The 24,131-nt window shown below is 32.1% G+C and overlaps 1 protein-coding gene across 1 annotated transcript; it reads left to right on the top strand.

Moving 5' to 3' along the window:
- The first annotated feature begins 79 nt into the window (after positions 1-79).
- LOC148306721 (uncharacterized) lies at positions 80-22,353 on the top strand. The gene is made up of 7 exons (XM_088264519.1): positions 80-890; positions 6,052-6,288; positions 9,345-9,477; positions 11,098-11,278; positions 13,624-13,717; positions 14,897-15,151; positions 15,722-22,353. Exons 1-7 carry the CDS (start codon positions 435-437, stop codon positions 16,670-16,672), a joined length of 2,307 nt encoding a protein of 768 aa, XP_088120645.1. The 5' UTR covers positions 80-434; the 3' UTR covers positions 16,673-22,353.
- Positions 22,354-24,131: the final 1,778 nt, after the last annotated feature.

Raw genomic sequence — 24,131 nt, forward strand, 5'->3', positions numbered from 1 at the left:
GTGAAAAACGTTGGCAGAAAACAGGCGTGTACTAGCTGCCTTAGTAAGTATAGGAGGCAGTGATAACAGTCGGTAAAACAGTCAGGTGGAGGTGGAAATGGATTGAATGGAATTGAGTGGTTTCGTGGGTCAGTGCTGGTTAAGCAATTTAATTTTGTTTTTCCTCAAAGATTCGTTAATTAGTTTTAACTCTCCGCCCGAGCTCGAACGTCGTCGAGTTCGTAAATGTAAATAGTCGCGCGTTAAATTCTCAATAACGTGTAAAAAAACGAGTTTCGTACAATGAAAACTTCATAACATCTGTCAGATTGGAAATTTCTACAAGGTCAGGGTGACTGCGACAGCATAGTTTTATTTAACTAAAAACATGATAACGTGGAGTTGACGGCAGAAGTCTAACCTTTTAAAATAGTTAATCAGTGTTCTGTTGAAAGATGGAATCGAATTCCGTGCCTGACGGATATGGCAAAAAGGTTAGGTCTCCTGCATTGCAAAGTTGTTCCAGTTCGAAAAAATTGAAGGTAGACCCTTCTCACGAAGTTCCTAAGCCGAAGATTAATTCTTCCGCTAATTCCACGTCCAACGCGTCTCGTTTTGTCGTTATTCCAAAAGAAGGAACCCCAGTACCCGAGAAAATAATTAAACGTGCTGGGCCTTACTTACTAGGTCCTAGATTAGGGATTAGTCCTGTGAACAGTATCGTACAATGTTTGGCGAGGAAAGAAGGGACCGACGACTTTTTCCTTATTAAAATTTTGACCCTAAAAGATGAGGGCCAGACTGAAACGCAAGATGACAGACAAGGCAAGATGTTGCTTCATACGGAATACTCTTTACTGTCGTTGCTTCAAGACCAAGAAGGCGTCATTCACCATCATGGGCTCTACAAGGTTTGTATTTTAACACTTATAACCTGAAAATAATATCTCACATGAATTGTTATATCACTATAACTGTACTATGATGGATAAATAATCCAGAATTCGGACCTCACATACACATAGAGTTTCTGCTTAGTATAAAGCTTCTTTACATCTCACCAATAGATGTCTCTAGTAAAGTTCTAGTGATTCAAGAACAAGGTTTCTAAATTGGTTCATATGTATAGAACTTCCAAGAATTTGAGTAGTGTGGTTGTCAATAATGGGTAGAATTGGTGAATGTTACACACGTGTAAAGTGATTACTTAAACCAGCCTATGACGGTCGTCAGCCCCGTAAATGCCCAGACTTCCATATTCTTCTTCATCTTTGATGAGATGTCAAAAAATAATATTATAAAATAAAGCTCAAACTTTGTTAGTGCGTAGGCGGGATAAGGGAGCGGATAGTTAAGTGGAGTTAGAAGTGAGAAACGATCGACGTGTAAAGTTTTTATTGCTATTATTTCCTTTATCCTGCCAACTCACCTAACTATGAATATTTCCCAGTTTTATGTTTAGTCCATATCCATCCCTGAAGATGACAAGGTGGTCGTCGAAACCGGTTTCGTTATCATCTAAACCAGCCAATGACAGACCGTAAGCCCTGTAAATAACCGGACTTACATATTCTTCTACATCTATCTTAAGATATCGATAAAAAAACTTGATATAAATAACTACAAAGTGGAGCAAAATCCAAAAATTGTTGAATAGAAATATTTTTTCATATAAAAGTGTTCTTAGCCTTTTTTTTTTTATGTGGCTACGTTTGAAAATAGTACAACCGAAATTTAAGGGACATATTGGTTATATATACCTGAAGACGGTCAGCAAAATTGGTAATCGTTATGTGCTTTAACCCTTACTGGTCCAATGTCGAATGTCATTCGACATCGATTTTTTCCTCTTAGGTCCCATGTCGGATGTTATTCAACATTTTTTTCATCATTAGTATTATTTATCTAAATTCCAAGCTTACATTTTTGTCACTCGTATATATTACAACAGTATGTGGAGCAGATGACAATTTTTTTTCCCCAATTGGAATGTGTCTACCTAGATTTTTTTTGTTTAATTTTGGGGGTCCGGAAAGGGTTAAAATCCTCATCAGGCGTCAATGAGAAGTCTTAAATAGTATTCGCTTCAATTGGTGGAATCAACGAACATTGGTGAAAAAAAAAACCATTGTTTTATTTTATGTCAGTATAAGAAAATAAATTAATATACAAAAATATCACAAGATAATTGGTATTATTCTTATTGAAGTCGGTTAAGATATAGTGGTGATATAAAAGATATTTCGAATAGCGCAAATACAAACAAATCGTGACATCATTACATGTTCAGAAAATAATAATTTCCACAGTACCCTCATGCGAACTTTGCAATTTGTATTACTAACGCAAACAACGTTACACATATCGCTCACTCCTTTCAACAACGTCATATATAAAAAATTGGCAATTTTCAGTAGTGCATGTTTTCGGAACGCCCAGAAAATGTACTATATCCCAGCAAAAGCGGCATATTTTTAACTTAAAATTTACCCGCTACAGTGCAGAAAGTGTTGTTTTTGCATTTTGAAGAAAAGGTATTGTTTAATTATTTTTTAAATATAAAAAAATTCAAATGGAGAAAAAACATTCAGGTTTTACCTAAAAAGATCTGTTGCACAGTAAAAAGTTCAATAAATGGTTTGATATTTATTTTTGAAACATTTTATTACATTTTTAAACTTAAAAACGATCTCCTGAAAAATCAAGTTTTTTGATATATGACTTTGAAAGGAGTGAGCGATATGTTAATATAGAGTTACGTGCAAGTGATGATGCCACATTCCACCAACGTTAATTGTAGATTTTTAATATCTTTAAAGTTACTAAAAAAAATCCGTTATTATGAAGAGGGAAGAATGTTAAATCCAGTATACTTCCGGAACACAAATACCCTATTAATGAATTATCACTGAGGTGCACAGAGTTTTTCAACTGGGTTATGCAGTAGAAAAAACAGCTTATTGATTGATATTTAAAAAAAAACTTTCTACAGACATTCATTAAATTCTCAAAATTATGCTGATGTTTATATTTAGTGTTTATGGTTGTACATGTAAACATAATTTCAATAAATAAATGATATTGCACAACATGAGTGTAATATTTCCTACCTAGAATTATTGAATGATTCACAATTACACATAACAGTTTTAATTACCATAGGTATTTAGTAATTAATTATTGAGATATCTTGGATTTTTAATTGAAGTTTTACTTGGTAAATATGACTATTTCTTAAAATCTATTGTAACATGTGTTTCGATGCATTCTGCATAATTTTCCTTAATGAAAGATATGTGGAAAGTATCGAAACACATTTCATAATATGTTTTAAAAAATAGTGGTATTTACCAAGTGAAATTAAAATAAAAAATTATAGATATTACAACAAAGTGACTGCCAAATCAATTAACCCTAGACCATTGGATTCAACGTACCTTAATATGGGACTAATGTAAAATGTATGACGATAAGAAAAACTCATTTACCAAAAAAGTTTAGTAAAAACGTTTAAAAATGAGTACAACATAATTTTTGAGAACTTTATATAAAATACAAACATAAAATATTGGTAAAAACTAAGATACATATCGCTCATTCCTTTCCCCAACGTCATAAATCAAAAAATTTTATTTTTCAGGAGATCGTTTTTAAAGTTAAAAAATATAATGAAATGTATTAAAAATGAATTTGAAGCCACTTATTGAACATTTTACTGTGCTACAGATCTTTTGAGGTAAAACCTGAATGTTTTTTCTCTATTTGAAAAATATTTAGTATATTTAAAAAATAATTGAACAATACCTTTTCTTCAAAATGCAAAAACAACACTTTCTGCCCTGTAGCGGGTAAATATTAAGTTAAAAATATGCCTCTTTTGCTGAACTGAAAATTTGCACAACTGAAAATTGACGATTTTTGAATTATGACATTCTTGAAAGGAGTCATAGATTGGATGTAAATTTCATGAATGTCCTTGGTTAATCTTGGGTTAATGAGATATCAGCCCTACTTTGACAAATTGCAGTATTTCTCTTCTTTTTACTGTCATGCTCCATGTCGAATGTTGGCGATTATCATCATCCCCAACATGACAATTTACGCTTTGTCTGCAGCCGCTCTAAGCAGCGACTCAGTGAAATGTGGAATCGTGATATACGTCTTATGCTGCGTTTTGCCTTATAGCATAATGTGTATTATTTCCAATTACTTTCCTCTCATACAACCGAGTTTTTTTAAAATTGCTAAACGTGCTAACCGCCGCACTATAGAGGTGAAAAATTAAAAGAATTGACTTTATTCTTATGTATTATGTTGTCACTTTTTTTATCATTAATTTTCGGGTGAACATTTCCTCAAACGTGAAGTGTTTGTTGTCTCTTCAATTTTTAAAATTGTTTGACGTCACTTCATATAACATTTCCTAGATATTCACGGCCATTCATGTTATTTTAACTTTTTTCTGGGTTACTAAATGTCAGCAAATAAGAGTTTCAACAAACAATGCTTTCATAACCCAGAAAAAATCCATACGCATCACTTTAGATGTTAACGTTTCCATTTTTGTCTGTTTAGAATTCGCTGAAATTGGCTGAATTTGGCACTTGTATGAAACAGGAAAAACTCTAAAAAATTCTGAAAAGGCATTTCATTACATGTACTCGTAGGTGTTTAAAAAAAGACACTTTTGACAGTGTCAAAAATAAATACATTTTTACCTGTTAACCTCTTGAACTGCTGTTTTTTTTAAATTTATTTATCGGTTAATTCAGGGGTTCCCAAAGTGTGCGCCGCGGCGCCCTGGTAGAAAGTAAAGAGGGGCGCCGTGAGTCGATCCTCTATCATTATCCGAAACCACAAATATTTTCTTTTTTGTTCTCTGTTTCAATTCTGAATTCTTATAAATATAATAAAACTCCATTTCATATTGTGGATGTTTCAATTTTTGTTTCTATCTACCCAAATACTATTATTGTAGGTACATATTTCTTTCGACTATAATATGTACAGGATCTTTCATTAAGTGTTTATTTTCTATATTAACTGAAAGTTTGAAAGTCTTTATTGAAAGACCCTATATATAGTCACTATATCTATTCTAAATAGCTTACTAAGCTTGTAAGTGCGCCGCGGGCTGAAAAAGATTGGGAACCCCTGGATTAAGTAGTATATTAATTTTATAAATGTATTATTTATAAGTAAAGAATTTATGGTAAAAAACATAGGTATGAATAATTTCAAAGCTATTTATTGGGAATTTACTTTGTGGTAAAAATTTATCAACTTTGAATTTAAGTTTTACTTAGTTCATACCACTATTTCTTAAAATCTATTGTGCCACATGTTTAGATGGATTCGGCATCATTTTCAAGCACCGTATGCGAAGATAAGTCTAAATTTTAAAGTTGTGTTCTTGGGACATACTTGTCATGTGTCGACTGAACTGCAACTTCCCACACGTGATAAAACATGCTTTTATCGTTTTCTTGAAATCTGCTTCACATACCGTGTTTGAAAATGGTGCGGAATGCATCGAAACAGGTGTCACAATATATTTTAAGAAATAGTGGTATTTGCGAAGTAAAATTAAATTAAATTTTTATTATTTTTAAATTTTTTATATTAACATAAATTGTATACATCTATTTAAATCATAATTTTAAACATATTTAAAAAAAAATATTTTGCAAAGACCCACCAAGCCCACCTTGTGTGTCTTGTCAGTGGATTTTTTTTTTTTATACATTTTTTATTGTTTTTAACCATTTTAACCATAACATAAGAATATATACATTTTACAATTTTCATAAAATTAACTCTTGATCATTTACCCATTCCTTTATTTTGCCTTTGTTCCATATTTTGTTTTGACCCCTAACATCCGTCGGCAACAAATTAAAAATGTTTGGAATTTAAAATAGCCATGAAAAATTAGTTACCATAATTTTAAGTAAATGAGACTTGAATGTATGAATCGACTTGACTTTTTACAAACATTAGTAAATAAATTTTTAAATTTAAATAATTTATAAATTTAAGACCTTAACTGATTGTGTTTTTTTTTATGTTTAGGACCAAGCGCTGGAAGAGGTAGAGGATCCAAATTCGCCAACGGGAAACATTTACACGGGGAAATTAAAAAAAAGACTGTGCTTGGTTCTGGACTGCGTCACCGCCCACCACTTCAGCGAGAAGACCAGCGACCTCGTGAACCTGCAGCATTACGTTACTAAAGTCAAAAAAGTGCCTGAAAAAGAGGCTATTATGATATTCTACGACGTCGTCCGGGTGGTGGCTAATTTACATAAGGTAACCACACTTTCCACCAATTAGTATAATTTATTATTGTCACTTACTGACTACTTTGTATAATTTATTGTTTTCGTATGCAAAATATCAATTCTATTTCTTCTAACCTTTATCTGCACCCAATGGTGCATAGTGTCAGCCTCCGTAGTGTAATGGTCAGCATGCTCGGCCACCGTACTGGAGGTCCCGGGTTTGATTCCCAGGGGGGGGGTGGAATAAATATAAGTAATTTTTTCACTCTAATATTTATTCAATGTTACCCTGGACTAGTACCTGAAGCGGAGGGCTGATCACCTTTTCTTCATGTGGTCATGATCAATATAACACTGCGTTTATATGATGCAGTGCCCTATGCACCATTGCGGTGCGGATAAGGGTTTAAAGATGTTGCATAGGGCACTGCATAGTATTGACCCAGTGTTATTTTGATCGTTACTTACATGAAGGCAAGGTGATCTATCAGTGCCCTATGCAGCATCGGATGCGGATAAAGGTTTGAAGAAGAAGAAGAAATAATTTCGTACAGTTGTGTTGAGCATAAAAAAGACACCGATGATAACATGCAACTTTATTTAAAAAAAAGTAATTGTTATGAATTTATATAAATAAACTGTATTTTAAAAAAATTAATCATTACTCAGTCCTAACAGGTTAAAATAATTTACTAGCCATAGTGGTCTATGCAGCTATTTATATATTGTATTTTAATGACACGTGTTTTTAGTTGCATATATTTTTTATTTTATTTTGTATACATGTATAGATTTTTAAGAATATACGTTTTTATTTTCATATTTATTTTATTATTATTACAATCTTTTATATTAGGATTTTTATCCCAAAGATTGTCTACTTTTATATTTATAAGTATATAATATATAATTCATTATGTCCGTAATTCACTGACATAACGTCATTAATTTTCTTTAGAAGGTGTTGTATGCATTGTATTTAAAAAAGTAAATATATAAAAGTTTGTATTTTTTGTTTATTGTATTTGCCAAGTATGGCTACAACAACCGTTTCAATTAAGTTGTATTTATTATTGATGGAGGAAAATTTACATAAAAAATATATTTGCGGTGAATAAATTGTTTCTCCGAGATATTGCATGCTAATTGACATAGAAATGTGTGGCATATTCAATACTATATTGTCTCAAAGTACTTACTAAAAATTGTTTTATCATAGTTAATTTTTTTCATTCATTTAAACCCTTATCCGCACCCCAATGGTGCACACTGCATCATATAAATGCAGTGTTATCTTGATCGTTAACACACAAATGAAAGGTGATCAGCCCTCCGCTTCCGGTACCAGTCCAAGGTAATATTGAATATAAGAGTGAAAAAATAACTTTTATTTATTTGACCCCCCCTGGGAATCGAAACCGGGACCTTCAGTACGGTAGCCGAGCGTGCTGACCATTACACTACGGAGGCGGACATTTATCATAGTACTATAATAATAAAAATAAAAATTGAAAATTTTTTTATATCATTTTTCATTAAAAAGTCATTCTGTCAAAAATGTCAAACCTAGATTTTGAAAATAGAGAATTGTATAGTTTTTAGCGTTCATTCAGTCTCGCGTTTTCAAAATAATCCCGCTCTAAACTCCAAATGCATCTGTCAACTATGTATTACTGAAAACTGCATGAGGGTTCAAATGCATGGTCAATGAATTATCAACAGTCATAGGCATACAAGCTTGACAAAATCTGTTATCGCACGGCTAATTGAATGTAAAATGCAACGCGTAATCAACATCATGTTATGTTTCAACGGAGTACTGGTGATTTGCCAAAAAAGTAAACATGCAAACATAAAAGTCCCTTATATGGCCAAGAAAAAAATAAAATTTGTATATAAGTTATGGGTAATTTTTTTTTGGTGAATTCTAAAACGCATATCCCTTGAATTTTTTAAAGCTACTATGGCTTATTTAGATACGAAATTTCATCCCTATACGATTATTTCAACCCTTGCCGACAAAAAAGACCCCAAAGAAGAAAAGCTCTTTAAAATAAGAGTAATTCTCCTCGTCTAGATATAATGGTAGTTCAAAATGTTTTATGTTTGCACGGGTTACTGTATTTAAAATTAACTGAAATTTGCTGTGCAGGTGTTTTATAGCAATATGAAGAAAAAAAAATATGCATTTTTAATTAATATATTACTTAGTAAATACCACTTTTTCTTAAAATCTACTGTGACACGTGTTTCGTTGCATTCCGCATAATTTTCAAACACCGTATGTGAATCTAATTCTAAATTTTAGAGGTGGGTCCCATACGGTGTTTGAAAATGATGCGGAATGCATCGAAACACGTGTCACAGTAGATTTGAAGAAAAAGTGGTATTTACTAAGTAATACATTAATTAAAAATGGATAGATTTTACCACAAAGTCACTGCCGAATCAATTAATGAAAAAAAATTATGCCCTTTGCATTAGAAAATAATCAGATTTAAAAATAAGGGACACGCTAACCATGTACAGTGAAACCTCTATTTATCGTTTTTAAAGGGACCTGTTGAAATAAACTATGAATGCGGGATAAAGAAGTCAATATACAAGGAGATATGATCGAGTAAAGATACCGTCCTCCCAATCTGCATAACCATTAGTAGGTGGAAATTTCAAGAATACAAGTTTTAATAAATGTATTTATTAAAAAAAAAATACAAAGTTGAACAGGACCCAAAGATCTTCAGACCTCTTCTGCTGTATCCATCACACAAGCTTTTGATAGTCTGTATCCTACACGTTGAAATATTGTCGTCGAATGTAACAAAATTGAGAAAATTAAAAAAAAAGTAAAAAAACAGACAAATTATATCAAATACTTATGTAGCATAATTCAAACGATAAATGCGGTAAAATGGTGGATAGAAACGATCGATGCGATCTATTTTTGTATGAAATGAATTCGGGGGAGAAGAAATAAACGACACATCCGGGAAAACGATTATTCGAGGAACGATAGATAGAGGTTTCACTGTATTGCATTTCTATGTGTGTGTTATTAATTAAACATTTTGTTTATTGTTGCAGCGGAATATTGTCCATCGAGATCTTAAATTAGGAAATATAGTTTTAAATCAACGAACAAGAAGAATTACAATTACCAACTTTTGCTTAGGAACACATCTAGGAAGTGAACGCCATCTATTAAAGGATCAGAGAGGTAAAAATTATTTACGCAACGGTATCTCATTTTCATAACAACAGCTTCATTAACATAACTTAAAAGACAGGCCATTCTGGATTTTAAGCGTGTATGTTATTAATTTATTTGTTTATAGGTATTTGTCAAATACGGACGCAGTGAATATTGGTATGTATTTTCCTGGTTTATTGTTAGTTATTTGGATTTATTTTCCTCCTTCTCATATATTACTTAAATTACTAATTTATTCGGAAAACATTCAATATGAAAGGTGAACGTTTCTCAAAATTTCATGTGTTTATTTTTTTATTAGTGATTTTAATTTTAAGTTGTTTTTTGTTCTTGTTTGCTTTGCCATTGAGGTCACAGGATTGTAAATATAAACAAACAAATAAAATAATCTTATATTGCCAGGAATCCAAAATGAATAAATAAATAACAATTACATATTTAGTTTAATATAAAAAAAAAATTGTTGGGTAATATATCCAAAATAAAACAAGGTTTGTTGGATTGAATTCTACATTTATTTATGTATACATATGTATATACAAACACGTCGCGTATTAACATTAATACGCGACGTGTTTCGTCTTCATAGGACATTATTAAACAATCAAGCTTTGAGTGTTTGATAATGTCCTAAGAAGACGAAACGCGTCACGTATTAACATATACATAAATAAATGTAGAATTCAACAAACCTTCTTTTATTTTGGATATTACCCAACAATTCAATATGGAATTCTACCGACTGTCTGCAGTTACAATAAATAAAATAAAAATAAAACACAGAACTACGGTGATCTCATCAACAGGTGAAAATACAAACTAAAAAAGTGGTCCTGATGCAAGTGTTAAGTGCTAATGCCAAATCAATAAATTATGCATTTATTTAGACTTATAGTGGAAGCCATTGCCAATCTGTTATTTATTGAATGAAAATAGAGAAAGTGGGAAATTCATAGAATTTTCCAAATTTGTACTTGTTGTCGTTTAAAATCTTGTTAAACAAAACAAACTTTTGTGTTTGTACAATTTACAAGGGTCCAGGATGATGGACTTATGACCTGTCATATATGTACTGGTTTGTGATCATTTTGTATACATGTAACCATTCTACCCATGATTCACAGTTACAGTACTCAAATTTAGGAACTTGCATATATCCTTTAATTGACATGTTCTTTCAATTGTGTTTTCTCGGCACCATCTACAGTTGAGTTGAGAAAGCTTTTTATTTAGCAGAGACCCTTATCAAATGTCTGTAAGATTCTTCTAGAATTATTTAAAATACAATGATACTTCTGAAAATGTGATTTAAATTTTGTATTAAACTTATAATTTGACCATTCATTTTACACTATTTTTGTGTGCCCAAATCTAGATTTTAAAAAAAAAGTAAAAAAAATTAAAATGACTAACCACAAAGTAAATGCAATAAATATTAAAAATATTGAAAGTATTAAATCCAAATTTATTAACAAAGATATCCTCAAAAGATTGTGGATAAGTATTTTAACCCAGGTCTGCATACACAATAAAATAACAGGCTTACCATCACATTTCAGAGGAATACAAATAATAGCACATTGAGTTATTAAATAAATTTAGATTTTTTTAATTGTACTTTCAAAGGGTCTCCGGCATACATCTCTCCCGATGTATTGATGGGGAAGCCCTACCTGGGCAAGCCCTCGGACATGTGGGCCCTGGGCGTGGTGCTCTACACCATGCTGTATGGCCAATTCCCCTTCTCAGATACCACCCTCAACCAGCTGTTTAGCAGGATACAGGCTGCCAACTATGACATTCCACCGTGAGTACAAAAAAAAATTCAATCAAGGATCATGAATTTTATTTTTATTTTAACAATTTAATGCTCGGGTTACAAGATGTCCTGAATGTGTAAAATAATGTATGCAGTTGACAAAAGGACGTAAAGATCTATCAGATATAGTGGTGTCTTATTTAGAAAATATGACAAGACGAATAAGACGAATAATTGAGCTATGTGACAAATGTTGATGGCAAAGGAAGGACGAAAGCAGAGTGAACGCTGTTAAAATGCGCTCCCTCAGACGAATGTGTGGAAAATCATTGTATGACAGAATTAAAAACGAAGATATAAGAAAGGAATGTAAGGTTAAACAAGGAATAATTGAAAACATTAGGAAGAGTTCTTTACGGTGGTATGGGCATGTGGAGCGAATGGATAGCGAGAGAATGACTAAGAAAATATATGTGGCGAATGTGAGCGGGAAAACAGAACGAGGACGACCGAAAAAGACTTGGAACGATCAGATCAATCAGAACCTAAAATCTGGTGGTGTCAAAAGTCTCCGTAATCGGAGGGCATGCATGACTAGATGTATGGATGTGACGGAGGCGAGGAGTGTATGTCAGGACAGAAGAGTATGCGGCGAAACGGCGTGATGGTAGTAGTAGACTAATATTGATATGAATTCATTTTGTCAACAAAAAGTAGAACTAAAAATATCAGGTCATTTTATTTTTTCTTTGAAGAGTTTACGTAATTTAAATGCCGTCCAGTTTAAAAAAAAACGAAATACATAGAAGCAATAAAAAAAAGTAAAAGGGGGTTACAGAAATCACACATACAGAATTATCAACTTATTTTGCATATTAAAGCATTGTTAACTTTGTGATATGATAATATAACACTCCTTTTATATACATTCACTTATGTAATAACATTTAAAAAAAACACTACTTCATGACTATCGGTTTCGAAATAATCGTTCCATCATTAGTCTACATTTCACCTAAGAATGGAATGATTATCCCGAAACCGGTTGTCATTAAGTAATATTTTTTAATGTGGTAATACACTAAGTGAACGATGAATGATAAGGAGAGAATTATGTATTAACTTTGTTGAAATTTGTATCTGTTAACGTTTTATATGATACGTGTTGACCAGCTTTAAAATACATTTTGTGATTTGTTGTTTGCTCCAATCGGCGACAACAGGATTTTACAAAGCGATCTTTATTGATTTTAATGGCCATGTTATAAAATGATTTGTCTTAGTGGATATTAAAAACTCTGTATTTATCAGCTTGCTTGTAGGATATTTGTATTAAAATATTCATAAATTTACACAGTTTTTATGACGGTCAGGTTCTGATGTCATTGAATATTTGAAACAAGCGTGGACATGAATTTTACAACTTACTGTTCAATATTTCCTTTATTTTTTAAATTAAAACATTAAGTATTTTACATAACTCATAAATATCCTCCGTAGTGTAATGGTCAGCACGCTCGGCTACCGTTCTGGAGGATCCGGGTTCGATTCCCAGGGGGGGTAAAATAAATATAAGTGATTTTTTCACTGTAATATTTATTCAATATTACCCTGGACTGGTACCTGAAGCGGAGGGCTGATCACCTTTCCTTTATGTGTAAACGATCAAGATAACACTGCGTTTATATGACGCAGTGCCCTATGCACCACTGGGGTGCGGATAAGGGTTTTATTATTATTTTTATTACATAAATATCATTATATTTCCATACATTACATAAAACATGACTTAATTCCTCTTTAAACACATTTTTCTTATTAAAGCTTTTTAAAAAGTTTCATTAATTGATTCGGAGTCACTTTGTGGTAAAATATATCCATTTTTAATTTTAGTTTTACTGAGTAAATACCACTATGTATTTCTTTAAATCTATTGTGACACTTGTTTCAATGTATTCCGCATCATTTTCGAACACCGTATGTAAAGCTAATTCTAAATTTTAGAGTTAAATTCTTGGGATGTTATTAAAAATACTAAATAAATACTAAATTCCTGAATATCATTTTTGATGCCGTATGTATTGCTTTTTTATGCTTTGAAAATAATCTGATGGAGGAAAAAAAAATATCTAGCATGCTTTTGCTGTTGTGGATTCGGTGGTATTGAATCTTCCGCTAGTAGTTTTTGGGAGCGAGACGAGATAAATAAAACATTTGTGTATGGACACCTTCTATGGAAATATTGAATATAAGGCATAACAGGGAACACCCTTGTCTCACACTTCTTCATATCTTGCCTTTTCCCCTTTCTTCTTCTTCAGCCTTAATATCGTTCAACAACATTAGAAATGTATTCATAAAATTCTTTTTTATTTATAAAATTATTTTTTCAGAGATGGTAATACTGTGATGGTTTCTGCAGCCACTGTTTTCCTAATCCAACGCCTTCTAGCTAAAGATCCGAAACACAGGCTCCTCGCTGATCAGGTATTGACATATATTTCAAAATATGTATTTATTATAAGCTACCTTCATATCATCGATATCACCTGTGAAATATAAAAACCCACGTATGATATTTATTTCAATAAAAGATGATCTTAATAATATTATTTTACAAATACTATCGTTAATATTATCCACCGTTTCTCGAATAAATATTGGTTTTATAATTTTCTAAATTGATTTTGTTTTTTTTTCAATTTAACTTTTAAAAAAAACACACTATTTAAATTTAGGAAGCTGTATTTTTCCTTTAACACAGAGGTGTCAAATTCAAAATACACCAAGGGCCGCATAAGGTATTTTGGGTACGCCGGCAGGCCACATCAAAAAACTCAAAAATCTCATTTTCATTTTTATCTAACTTTAAGTAAATAATTTATTATCAAAGACAGTCACATGAGGTACAGTCGATCCAACTTAATGATTTTCGTAAAAGAATATCATATGTTCCCGTACAAAAAAAATATTTCAATGAAGAATTAAAATAAATTAAAAATATAACTGCGGGTATCCGCGGGCTGCAAAAAAATACTCGCGTGCATGCGGCCTGCGGGCCGCAAGCTTGACATGCCTGCTTTAACACAATGTTTGTGGGAAACGCTTAAAAGCATATTTTACATACTGTTTGTAGAAAGCGGGAGATACTTATAAGCGTTCTATTTCATTACTTTTGGTAGAGCGCGAGAGACACCAAAAAACATCGTACAGATGGGAATTGGATTTGCAGTTACTTGTGATTAGTATACTGAGGGTCAGGCGGCAAACTATCGGATTGATGAATAAACCATCCGACAACAATATGTTATAATTATAATAATAATATATTTGGGTAATTTCCATTTACTTAAAATACTGTACCGTACATTACATAAAAAAAATTAATGTTTTTTTTTTTTTAAATGTTAATTTGTAATTTATGTTATTTCTTATGTTCAAGTACTATCTACCCTCTGATTGCAAACATATATGGGATCAAATGTTTTGATCAATATCACTAGTCTGTTTTTGGTTGGTTGGAAGATATTGCTTTTTAGCAATAAGCCCGCCAATGTACTTATTTATTTGTCTAAATAAATACTACCTCAAAGGTGTTTGAGTTAAGAAAGGATTTTTTTTATTTACCTTCATGAAATGTATGAGTCATTTTTCATTTTTTTTCAGGTATTAGATGCTCTTTCAACGATCATCAGCGGCTACAGCCTCGCCAGCGGGCCCCAGGAAGACCTGCAGGTAGTTCCGGACATTCCTCTCGAGGATAATTCCGGCGAAGACGCCGCCAAGACTGACGACAAGAGAGCCAAGTCCGGCGCCGGCAGACCCGACACGGCACGCGGCGGTCTGACCAGCGACCTGCAGAGGTCCCGCCCCGAGGAGGCGCGCCTGCTGATGAGAGACAACAGACTGATTGGTATTAATGTAAGACATTGCCTTAATTTGTTTTGAATGCTATGAGATTCCGGTGACGGGAGGGTTCCATGTTTAATATTAGCACCGCTATTTTGAGTGTGCCTAAATCTTTGTTCACAAATCTAGGTTTTGTCCACTTAGGAGTTATATGTATATAGTATCTTACAAATTCTTCTTCTAACCCTTATCCGCACCCAATAGTGCATAGGGCACTGCATTGTATTGACACATTATTATCTTGATCGTTACTTACATGAAGGCAATGTGATCACTCCTGCGCTTCAAGTACCAGTTTAGGGTAATATCAAATAAATATTGTAGTGTAAAATCACTTAAATTTATTTTCTACCACCCCCTGCAAATGGAATCTGGGACCTCCAGCACGATAGCTAAACAAGCTAACCATTACACCACGGAGGTGGAGGGTGTTATTGTTAGTCAATATAAAATCTTATTGATACAGAGATATAAGACATCAACAGTATTAAAAACAGATTTTTTTTTAAAATTAGTGTAATTGCAAAAGATTGATTCTACACAGCATTGATATAATGTATTTTCATTTTCTTCTGATTACAGGAGGAATTTGGCTTGTTATGTGTCCCCATCACCGACTTGATGTCGCTCAACTTGCAGAATGTGTCTTCCCCCGGCAGTTCCAACATCATGCCGTTTTCCTCCACCATCGGAGAACTTCCCAGCGAGGTGCACGCCCCGCCCGGCGGAGTGGGCAACCAGATCCCCGTGCAGAGGATCGGCCGGGACGCCCGCCTCCTGACCCCTGGGGAGCTGTCGCGGTACCAGCACATGTTCGCTTCCAACATGCCGGCAATCTCCATTCCACCTAGAAGCGAATCATCCAGAAGGAGCAACACGCACGCATCACCGCCTGTTCCCAGCTACTTGCGTTCGATTAGCGACGTTAGAAATATAGATAGCAACACGAGAAGGATACAAATTCAAGCGACTGTGAGAAATCCTAACCGATTGATGCTCCCTGGATCCGCAGTCGTATTACAACAGGAAAGATTCGGGAATGTTGAAAATGCAGGAAATAGAAGTGCGGATGCGACTGTCGCTTCTACAGTGCTACAGAGAACTTCTTACTCCACTTTACAGATCAGTCCTTCGAGAACCCAGGCAGCCGATCGCAGAGACAACATTTCTTTGAACAGGAGTGCGGCTTCGTCTTCTAGTAGTTCCAATTACTCGGTATCGGCTTCGAGTTTCTCCGATACTTCCGCCGTCCTTCCGATAAGCAATTTGAATTACATCCGCGCTAACACCATCAGAGTTTTGAACCCGTTGTCTCGGTCGATGTCCGAAACCTCCGACATTGGCAGGAGCAATCGAAGGGAGGGGGTTCCGATGGCTAGTAACAGTGCCGCGAGCGATTCCGGAGCGGATGCCGATGCGAGTCATTCCCAGAGGATGGAGAGGGTGGGAACCATCATGAGAGAAAGGGCGGCGCTGAGCAGAAGAATTCAACAGGAATTAGGGAAAATTAGGAGCAATCCTGACAACAACTGACAAAAGTGTCAAAACTCTTAATTAGTAAGTTTTAATTCTTTACAGAAAATTACATATTTTGCCCGGATTTTTTTTCATTTTTATTTTGGTAACCGATAGCAATATCTAAATGTCACATTTTGTAGCACTCGCCTCGAATAATATTTAAAATTTCATTAATTGATTCGGCAGTCACTTTCTAATTAATATCTATCCATTTTAAATTTAAGTTTTACTTGGTAAATACCACTATTTACTCAAAATTATTCATAGGAAAAGTCATAAACTGCATCATTTTGAAATTATTAAACTATAATATAAAAATTAAAATTTATTAATATATAAATAATAATAAACCCATAACTAACAATATTACATTGTCTGTGTTCCTACTGGTAAAAATTAAAAAAAAAAAAATGACAGCTCCTACCCTCTCTTCATCGTTAAACGTCCCAAGTACACACCTCTAAAAATTTTGACTTAACTTTACGTATAGTGTTTGAAAATGATGCGGAATGCATCGAAATATGTGTCACAATAGATTTTAAAATAGTGGTATTTACCAAATAAAACTTAAATTAAAAAATTAAGAAAATATTGTCAATTCCTATCACTCTTCCTAGGTAAGTACTACCCACGTTAAAGAACTAGAATATAGGTTCACTGGTAAAGGGTCCGCCATCTAAAGTTTTTTTTTTCAACTAGTGCTTATTTCGTGAATGGTAACACTTAGCTCATGTCTGATTTGACAGATAATTAGTTTTATCCTTCCGCTGAGCGAATATGGTTGTGTATACGCTTGAACAACGCTGGGAAATATTGCGACATTACTTTGAAAATCATGGTAATGTTGCAGAATGTGTGCGAAAATTGCGTACGGTTTTTGGAAGAAGAGAAGCACCGTCAGCTCCGTATGTTCGTTATCTTGTGAAAAAAGTGAAAGAAACTGGCATCCTCATCGATAAACCAAAGCGTGAAAAGCCAAAAACAGTGCGTACACCCGAGAATATCGATGTTGTGGCAGAAAGTGTGCGTGAAGCGCCATCAACATCAATTCACCGTCGTTCTCAACAATTGAACATTTCGGAGACATCATTGAGACGAATTTTGCATAAAGACCTTGGTATGACGCCATACAAAGTCCAATTGGTTCAGGAGTTGAAGCCAACTGACCATCCAATGCGTTTTCGCTTCGCTGAGTGGGCCTGCGATCGACTTACAGAAGATGCCGATTTTGCCAAAAAAATCATCTTTTCGGATGAAGCTCATTTTGATCTTGGCGGGTATGTAAACAAGCAAAATTGTCGTATTTGGGGCACAGAAAACCCGCACGCATACATTGAAAAGCCGGTACACCCAAAACGAGTCACTGTTTGGTGCGGATTTTGGTCCAGAGGCATAATTGGGCCATTTTTCTTTGAAAATGAGCAAGGAGTGGCCGTTACAGTCAATGGCGATCGTTATCGGGCCATGTTGAACGGATTTTTGTTCACAAAAATTGAAGAGGAGGATATTGGCAACATTTGGTTTCAACAGGACGGCGCTACGTGCCACACAGCCGAAGCTACACTCGATGTTTTGCGCCCTTTTTTCAAAAAAAAAAAGTTATTTGGCGGACCCTATATTATTTTTTAAATGAAAACGAGAATGGTCTTATCAATGATAAAATTAGCGCACTATCTAAGAGTAATATAATTTTCTCATTTATGAAAATGCCAGTGGACCGATGACCTGGTAATGCATCTAGAGTACTTTCTTATTTAGGAGGATTTTTTTTAATGGATTTTATCCATAGATTACGTTACTTATCGGTTAGGTATATCACAAGAAAAATATGGCATTAGAATCATTCTGTTTGTCAATACCCTTATTTGATTGATTTAATCGAAAAAAAAAAACAAAAATTAATGGTTTATATTTATAGAAAAACGTGAATAAAGGTAGACTTTTAATATTAATTCTATTTTATGGGAATCTGATCTCCTTGTTACTTAAATTATTTGCACAATTACACGAAAACATCACTGCTTAAAATAATAATAAAAATGCACAATATTTAAATTTTTTTTTTAATAAATAATGTTTTTTTGAATTGTTTAAACTATGTTTTTTTTTATAAATATATGTATGTATATCCATATTAAAAAAAAATTCTATCCTTAATTCAGCTTATTGATTTTGTTGTCATCACATAATTAAAAAAAAAAATGGCATAATAAATTGATGCATTTGACTTGTCTTTTTTGACCCTTTGAAAAAAATCTTTATAGACTGGAAAAGGTATTTCATATATTTTTTTACACAATTTATGAAATCCTATAAAAATATTTCAACTGACTTATTTTCTATGTTTTTTTATATGTACATAGAGTCGATTAAAAGTTGTAATTTTTTCATTTTAAATTTTAGTTGCACTTTTTTAAATTTGTACTGCAAATATTATATTAGATTGTTGGGTTATTTACAAATTTTTAGAAAAGTAATTTAAGATTTGAAAAATTGTTTCTATTTTTTTTGGCATAAAATTTATAATCTTACATTTAATCATGTTAACGACAATGAATAAATGTTGAGATTGTAATAATAATATAAAAAATTGTATTTTTTTTAACCTTCCTCTACCGGTGATATGTATTTACTACAGCTCGACTTTAAAAATGAGAATATCAATATAAAATATAATAATACGGGCTCCGAATTTTTGTATTCCTCCGTAATATAATTATGTATCACATGAAAGTATTGTAATATAATGGTTTCATTTGCAGCAACAGAAATAAATAATTTGTGAAAATATTCGGAATAAAATCACCAATACACAAATGCCATTGTTTTGCATATACGCGCATGCCGTTGCAAGTTTAGTAGTCCGCAGACCGTCATACGCAGCGGTCATGTCACTACGTTAGTTATTGCGACTACTTGCGATATATTTTTTCTCGTTTTCAGACACTTACCAGAGCTAACATTACCAAATTGTAATATTTCAACTTCAACTATGGTCTATAAAAGCAACATTTAGGAATATTCACATTTATCCCGTTTTTAAACCACATTTTCATATGGTGTACAAAATACATATCACTGGTGCATGCGAATTTTTTTAGCACCATAAGGGAAAGGTTAAATATGGTAAAGATCCCAGTTATTGACACTAATAGTGCAACAGCAACCCTGTTTACCTTTGATTTATCATTCGGATTTGAATCAATGACATTAGAAAAAAAGTATTATCCATATAATAAGTAGGTATTGTGTCTAATAAACTTTTCTTAAAAATTGACTCAATAACCATAATTATTTTAAATTCGAGTTTTATTTCAACATTTCTCAATTAATATACATGTGAATAATTTTTCCCTAAACTAATTCTGTTTAAAAGTACTTTTTATATGTATTTTTTTTACATTTTTATAATGGCATTTGTGAACTTGTTTTGGATTTGGAAATGTTTTAGGACAATATATATGTATTTGAAGTTTTTACCTGTTAGGTTTTTATGTATTTGGAAAAGTCTAATAGTTTAAATTGTTTTACTGTTCAAAATGTTTATGACATTTTTTTCCTTTTCTGTCAGAAACAGTGTGCAGTTTTCTGTTAAACATAAAATTATAAAATCTGTAGAGATGTCATTTATTTAAATTTAAACGCTTATAAAAATCATTGCACCACTCCATACTGAAAGTTGGCAAACATTCTTATTTTTACATTGTCTGCAGCAGCTCTAAACAGCAACTTAGTAATGCAGTGGAAGTATTATATTTTTATTAAATTTTTAGGTCAGGATAAATGTTTCCTTCCTGCCTTGCATTTATCTTTAACTTTTCCTTACACTATAATAGATATTATTTTGTATTTCTCTGCCTTTGTAAAATGGCCAAAGTACTCTAGCTTTTTTTTCTTTTCTGTTACTTCCTTCCCTTTTCCCATACGTCATAAAACATATTCATTTGAAACTAATGACTCATAATGTTTAGAGCATTCTCGTATAGCAATACATTTTTAAATGCTTCAATCTTTGTGGTAGCTCGGTGAGAGTCCAGATTTGAAATCATAGAAAAGCGCTGAAATTTTTAATAAAAAAGCCTTTTCTTTACCATCTGGACAAGTGACTAATGAATGCTATAGCATTATCATAACACAAATAACAATGTCCATGGTTTGTCAACATTAAAAATGCAGTTTTTTTAGATTTTTTTCAGGGATGATAGATACTTCTTGTTAAGCTTTACTAAATGTTAAAATGTAAGAAAAGTATTAAAAAGGTGCCAAAATTCCAAAAATGTTGCTACATGCAATTTAATTAAATTAATATGTGTATTTTTATACAGGATATTCCCAAACAAATTAATTCGTAAGAATCTGACTACATTATCATTAAAACTAAATTACCTTCTGGAAATTATTGCAAGAATTAGATGTAAAATTTAGTAACCTAATTTTAATACTGGTTTCAAAATATAATTAACTCTTAATTGGGAACATTCCAAAAATTATTAACACCGATAAAAGAGATGTTAAAACGTTAAATTTATGCATCAAATGTCTACGATTTAATTATGTAAAACATGTATTTATATATACATACGTGCAATAATTTTTAATTTGCGTTGTCAAGCAGTCTCAAATGAAAACTGGATTCATATTGTTTCAAAAAAATATTCAAGTCATTTACATCAATTTATTTTTATTTTGTCAACCGATGATGGTTATTATTACCTACATACTGGTTTCGGGATATTTATTTTGTCATGACATTGATAATCATTCTCCCCTTTATAAACAAATTTTAAAAGTTCATTCAATCAGGGACACATTTTTAATTTTTTACTGTTTTTTTTTTTGAAGGATATAACATTGTTGATATTTCTAATTGCTGACGTCTCAGCTACCATTGCAGGGGCTGTCGTCAGCCTTTCATCCTAAAAAATCAAAATAATATTTAACATTACTATGAATCCTACTAAAATTATCTTTTAAAACTGTAAGACGCAAGGATGATTTTTAATCCTTAGATTTCTTAAATTATTTTTAAATTCTCCCTAAAATTAATTGATTTAGAGTTGGTAATTGATTATTAATTTTTATAAATATTGACAATGCAAACAAATATAAAAATATTTAATTCCGCAAAAAAATCATTCAACATCTGTTTTTTTTAAAATTATTTATTTAAATATTAGTGAAAATTTCCCCCTTTTTAAAAATATGTATTGTTTTAATGTTGTATGGTAGTGTGTTTATCTATAACTCGAAAGGTTTATATCTAGTACCTACCCAGAGATATAAATTTATAAACTAAATATTTCCATTTTGTTTAAAGCTACCCAAATTGATTATATTGACCTTGTTTTTTTTATAAAGAATAAACACTTACAATTAAAATTTTATTTCATCAATAAATAAATATTTAGGATAAATTCACAATAAAACAACACCAATTTAACATGTGAAATGAAATGATACTTATAAGAAAAATAAATTTGCATACTTACTTACAAATATACAGAATTTGCTCAAAATTATGAATATAAAAATATTTTGTTATGTATATGTGCTAGATTTTTTTTGCATAATATATTTGATCCTTATGTGTCATTAAATGTGAGTTCCTGGCAAAGTTTGCAGGATTTGTATAATGTAACATGTATTCTGTCAAAATGTATTATGTATGAAACGAATTAAAAGAAGTATACGAAAAATATTGTGTTTTTACTTTTTATACGTAATCTTCTATTATGAGCAGGTATGTCACTCACTCCTTTCAACAACGTCATATGTCAAAAAACTTGATTTTTCAGGATATCCTTTTTAAAGTTTAAAAATATAATAAAATGTATTAAAAATAAATATCAAGCCACTTACTGAACTTTTTACTGTGCAACAGATCTTTTTAACTAAAACCTGAATGTTTTTTCTCCATTTGAAAAATATTTAAAAAATAATTAAACAATACCTTTTCTTCAGAATGCAAAACCAACACTTTCTGCCCTGTAGCAGGTAAACATTAAGTTAAAAATATGCTGCTTTCGCTGGGATATAGTACATTTTCTGGGCATTCCGAAAACATGCACAACTGAAAATTGACAATTTTCGATATATGACTTTGTTGAAAGGAGTGAGCGATGTATGTAATACAAACACAGTGGTGACCCCTTGTTTTATTTTATTTTTTAAAGTGACAGCTATAGATAATAATAGTTTTATTAACACGTTGACTACCAACTATGAGATAACTCTTAGATTGCGTTCTTTGCTAGGATGCCGACTACGAGTAGTCTCATACTGTGTTTACTTGCCATATTCGTGCAGCTATGATAAGATTCCTAGTATATCAGTGCTAATATGGATAGATAGCTTCTGAGAAGAAAACAAAAAATCAATACTGCCTTAAATGAACAGAAAATTTATTAATAAATTAACAGAAAATATAATTAGCATTACAATTAGAGTTTTTAATAATATAATGACTAAATGAAATTGGCTTTATAGATTCTGAAAATTGCCAGGCGGTCAATGATGATTTTTTTTTTTTAAAGATAAATATTTGTGTTTTTATTATTTACAGAAATATTTCAATTTCATACTATTTCTGTGAGCCTAAGCAGCTCATTATTAGAAATAGGTATCAAATTGTGGTAGAGGGGTTCGAACCGAGAAACTCTTACTTAAGAGTCCGCGACACTAACTATGGGACCACAACCCGACACTTTTCTTGATAACCTGAAATGTTTTGTTATAAGATTTTTTTGGAGGTTCTCAATCTATATTCCATATATCAGTAGTGTAATGGCAAAGGGGTATATCTGTCAAATTTTTCATTTTCTAAGTTTTTCCACAAAATGTTTAAAGTAGTGTATTCCATAATCTGGCAAAAGGATATGGCTGTAGTTGCAATACTTATTTAGTTTTATTAAGATATGTACATATAAAAATATATAAAACGAATGAGTTATTTAATTTCACAAGATTGTTTTTGCTCTCCTGAAAATTTGGTCTGAAACAGATTACACTACCCTTTGCCTTTACACTACCGATATTCAGCGCCATATCGCTCACTCCTTTCAAGAACGTCATAAATCAAAAATTGTCAATTTTCAGTTGTGCATGTATTCGGAATTCCCAGCAAAAGCGGCATATTTTTAACTTAATATTTACCCGCTACAGGGCAAAAAGTGTTGTTTTTGCATTTTGAAGAAAAGGTGTTGTTTAATAATTTTTTAAAATATACTAAATATTATTCAAATGAAGAAAAAACCTTCAGGTTTTATCTAAAAAGATCTGTTGCACAGTAGAAATTCAATAAGTGGCTTGAATTTATTTTTAATACATTGTATTATATTTTTAAACTTTAAAAAGGTTCTGCTGAAAAATCAAGTTTTTTTATTTATGACGTTCTTGAAAGGAGTGAGCGACATGTTAATTTATTCTTAACAATATCCTTCTAGTGGCATCTGTGGGTAAAATCTTTAAGGAAAAA

Source organism: Brachycentrus maculatus, unplaced genomic scaffold (assembly GCF_059751285.1).
Source record: "Brachycentrus maculatus isolate JH-2025_06_01 unplaced genomic scaffold, ASM5975128v1 h1tg000229l, whole genome shotgun sequence".
In the NCBI taxonomy this organism is placed as follows: Eukaryota; Metazoa; Arthropoda; class Insecta; order Trichoptera; family Brachycentridae; genus Brachycentrus; species Brachycentrus maculatus.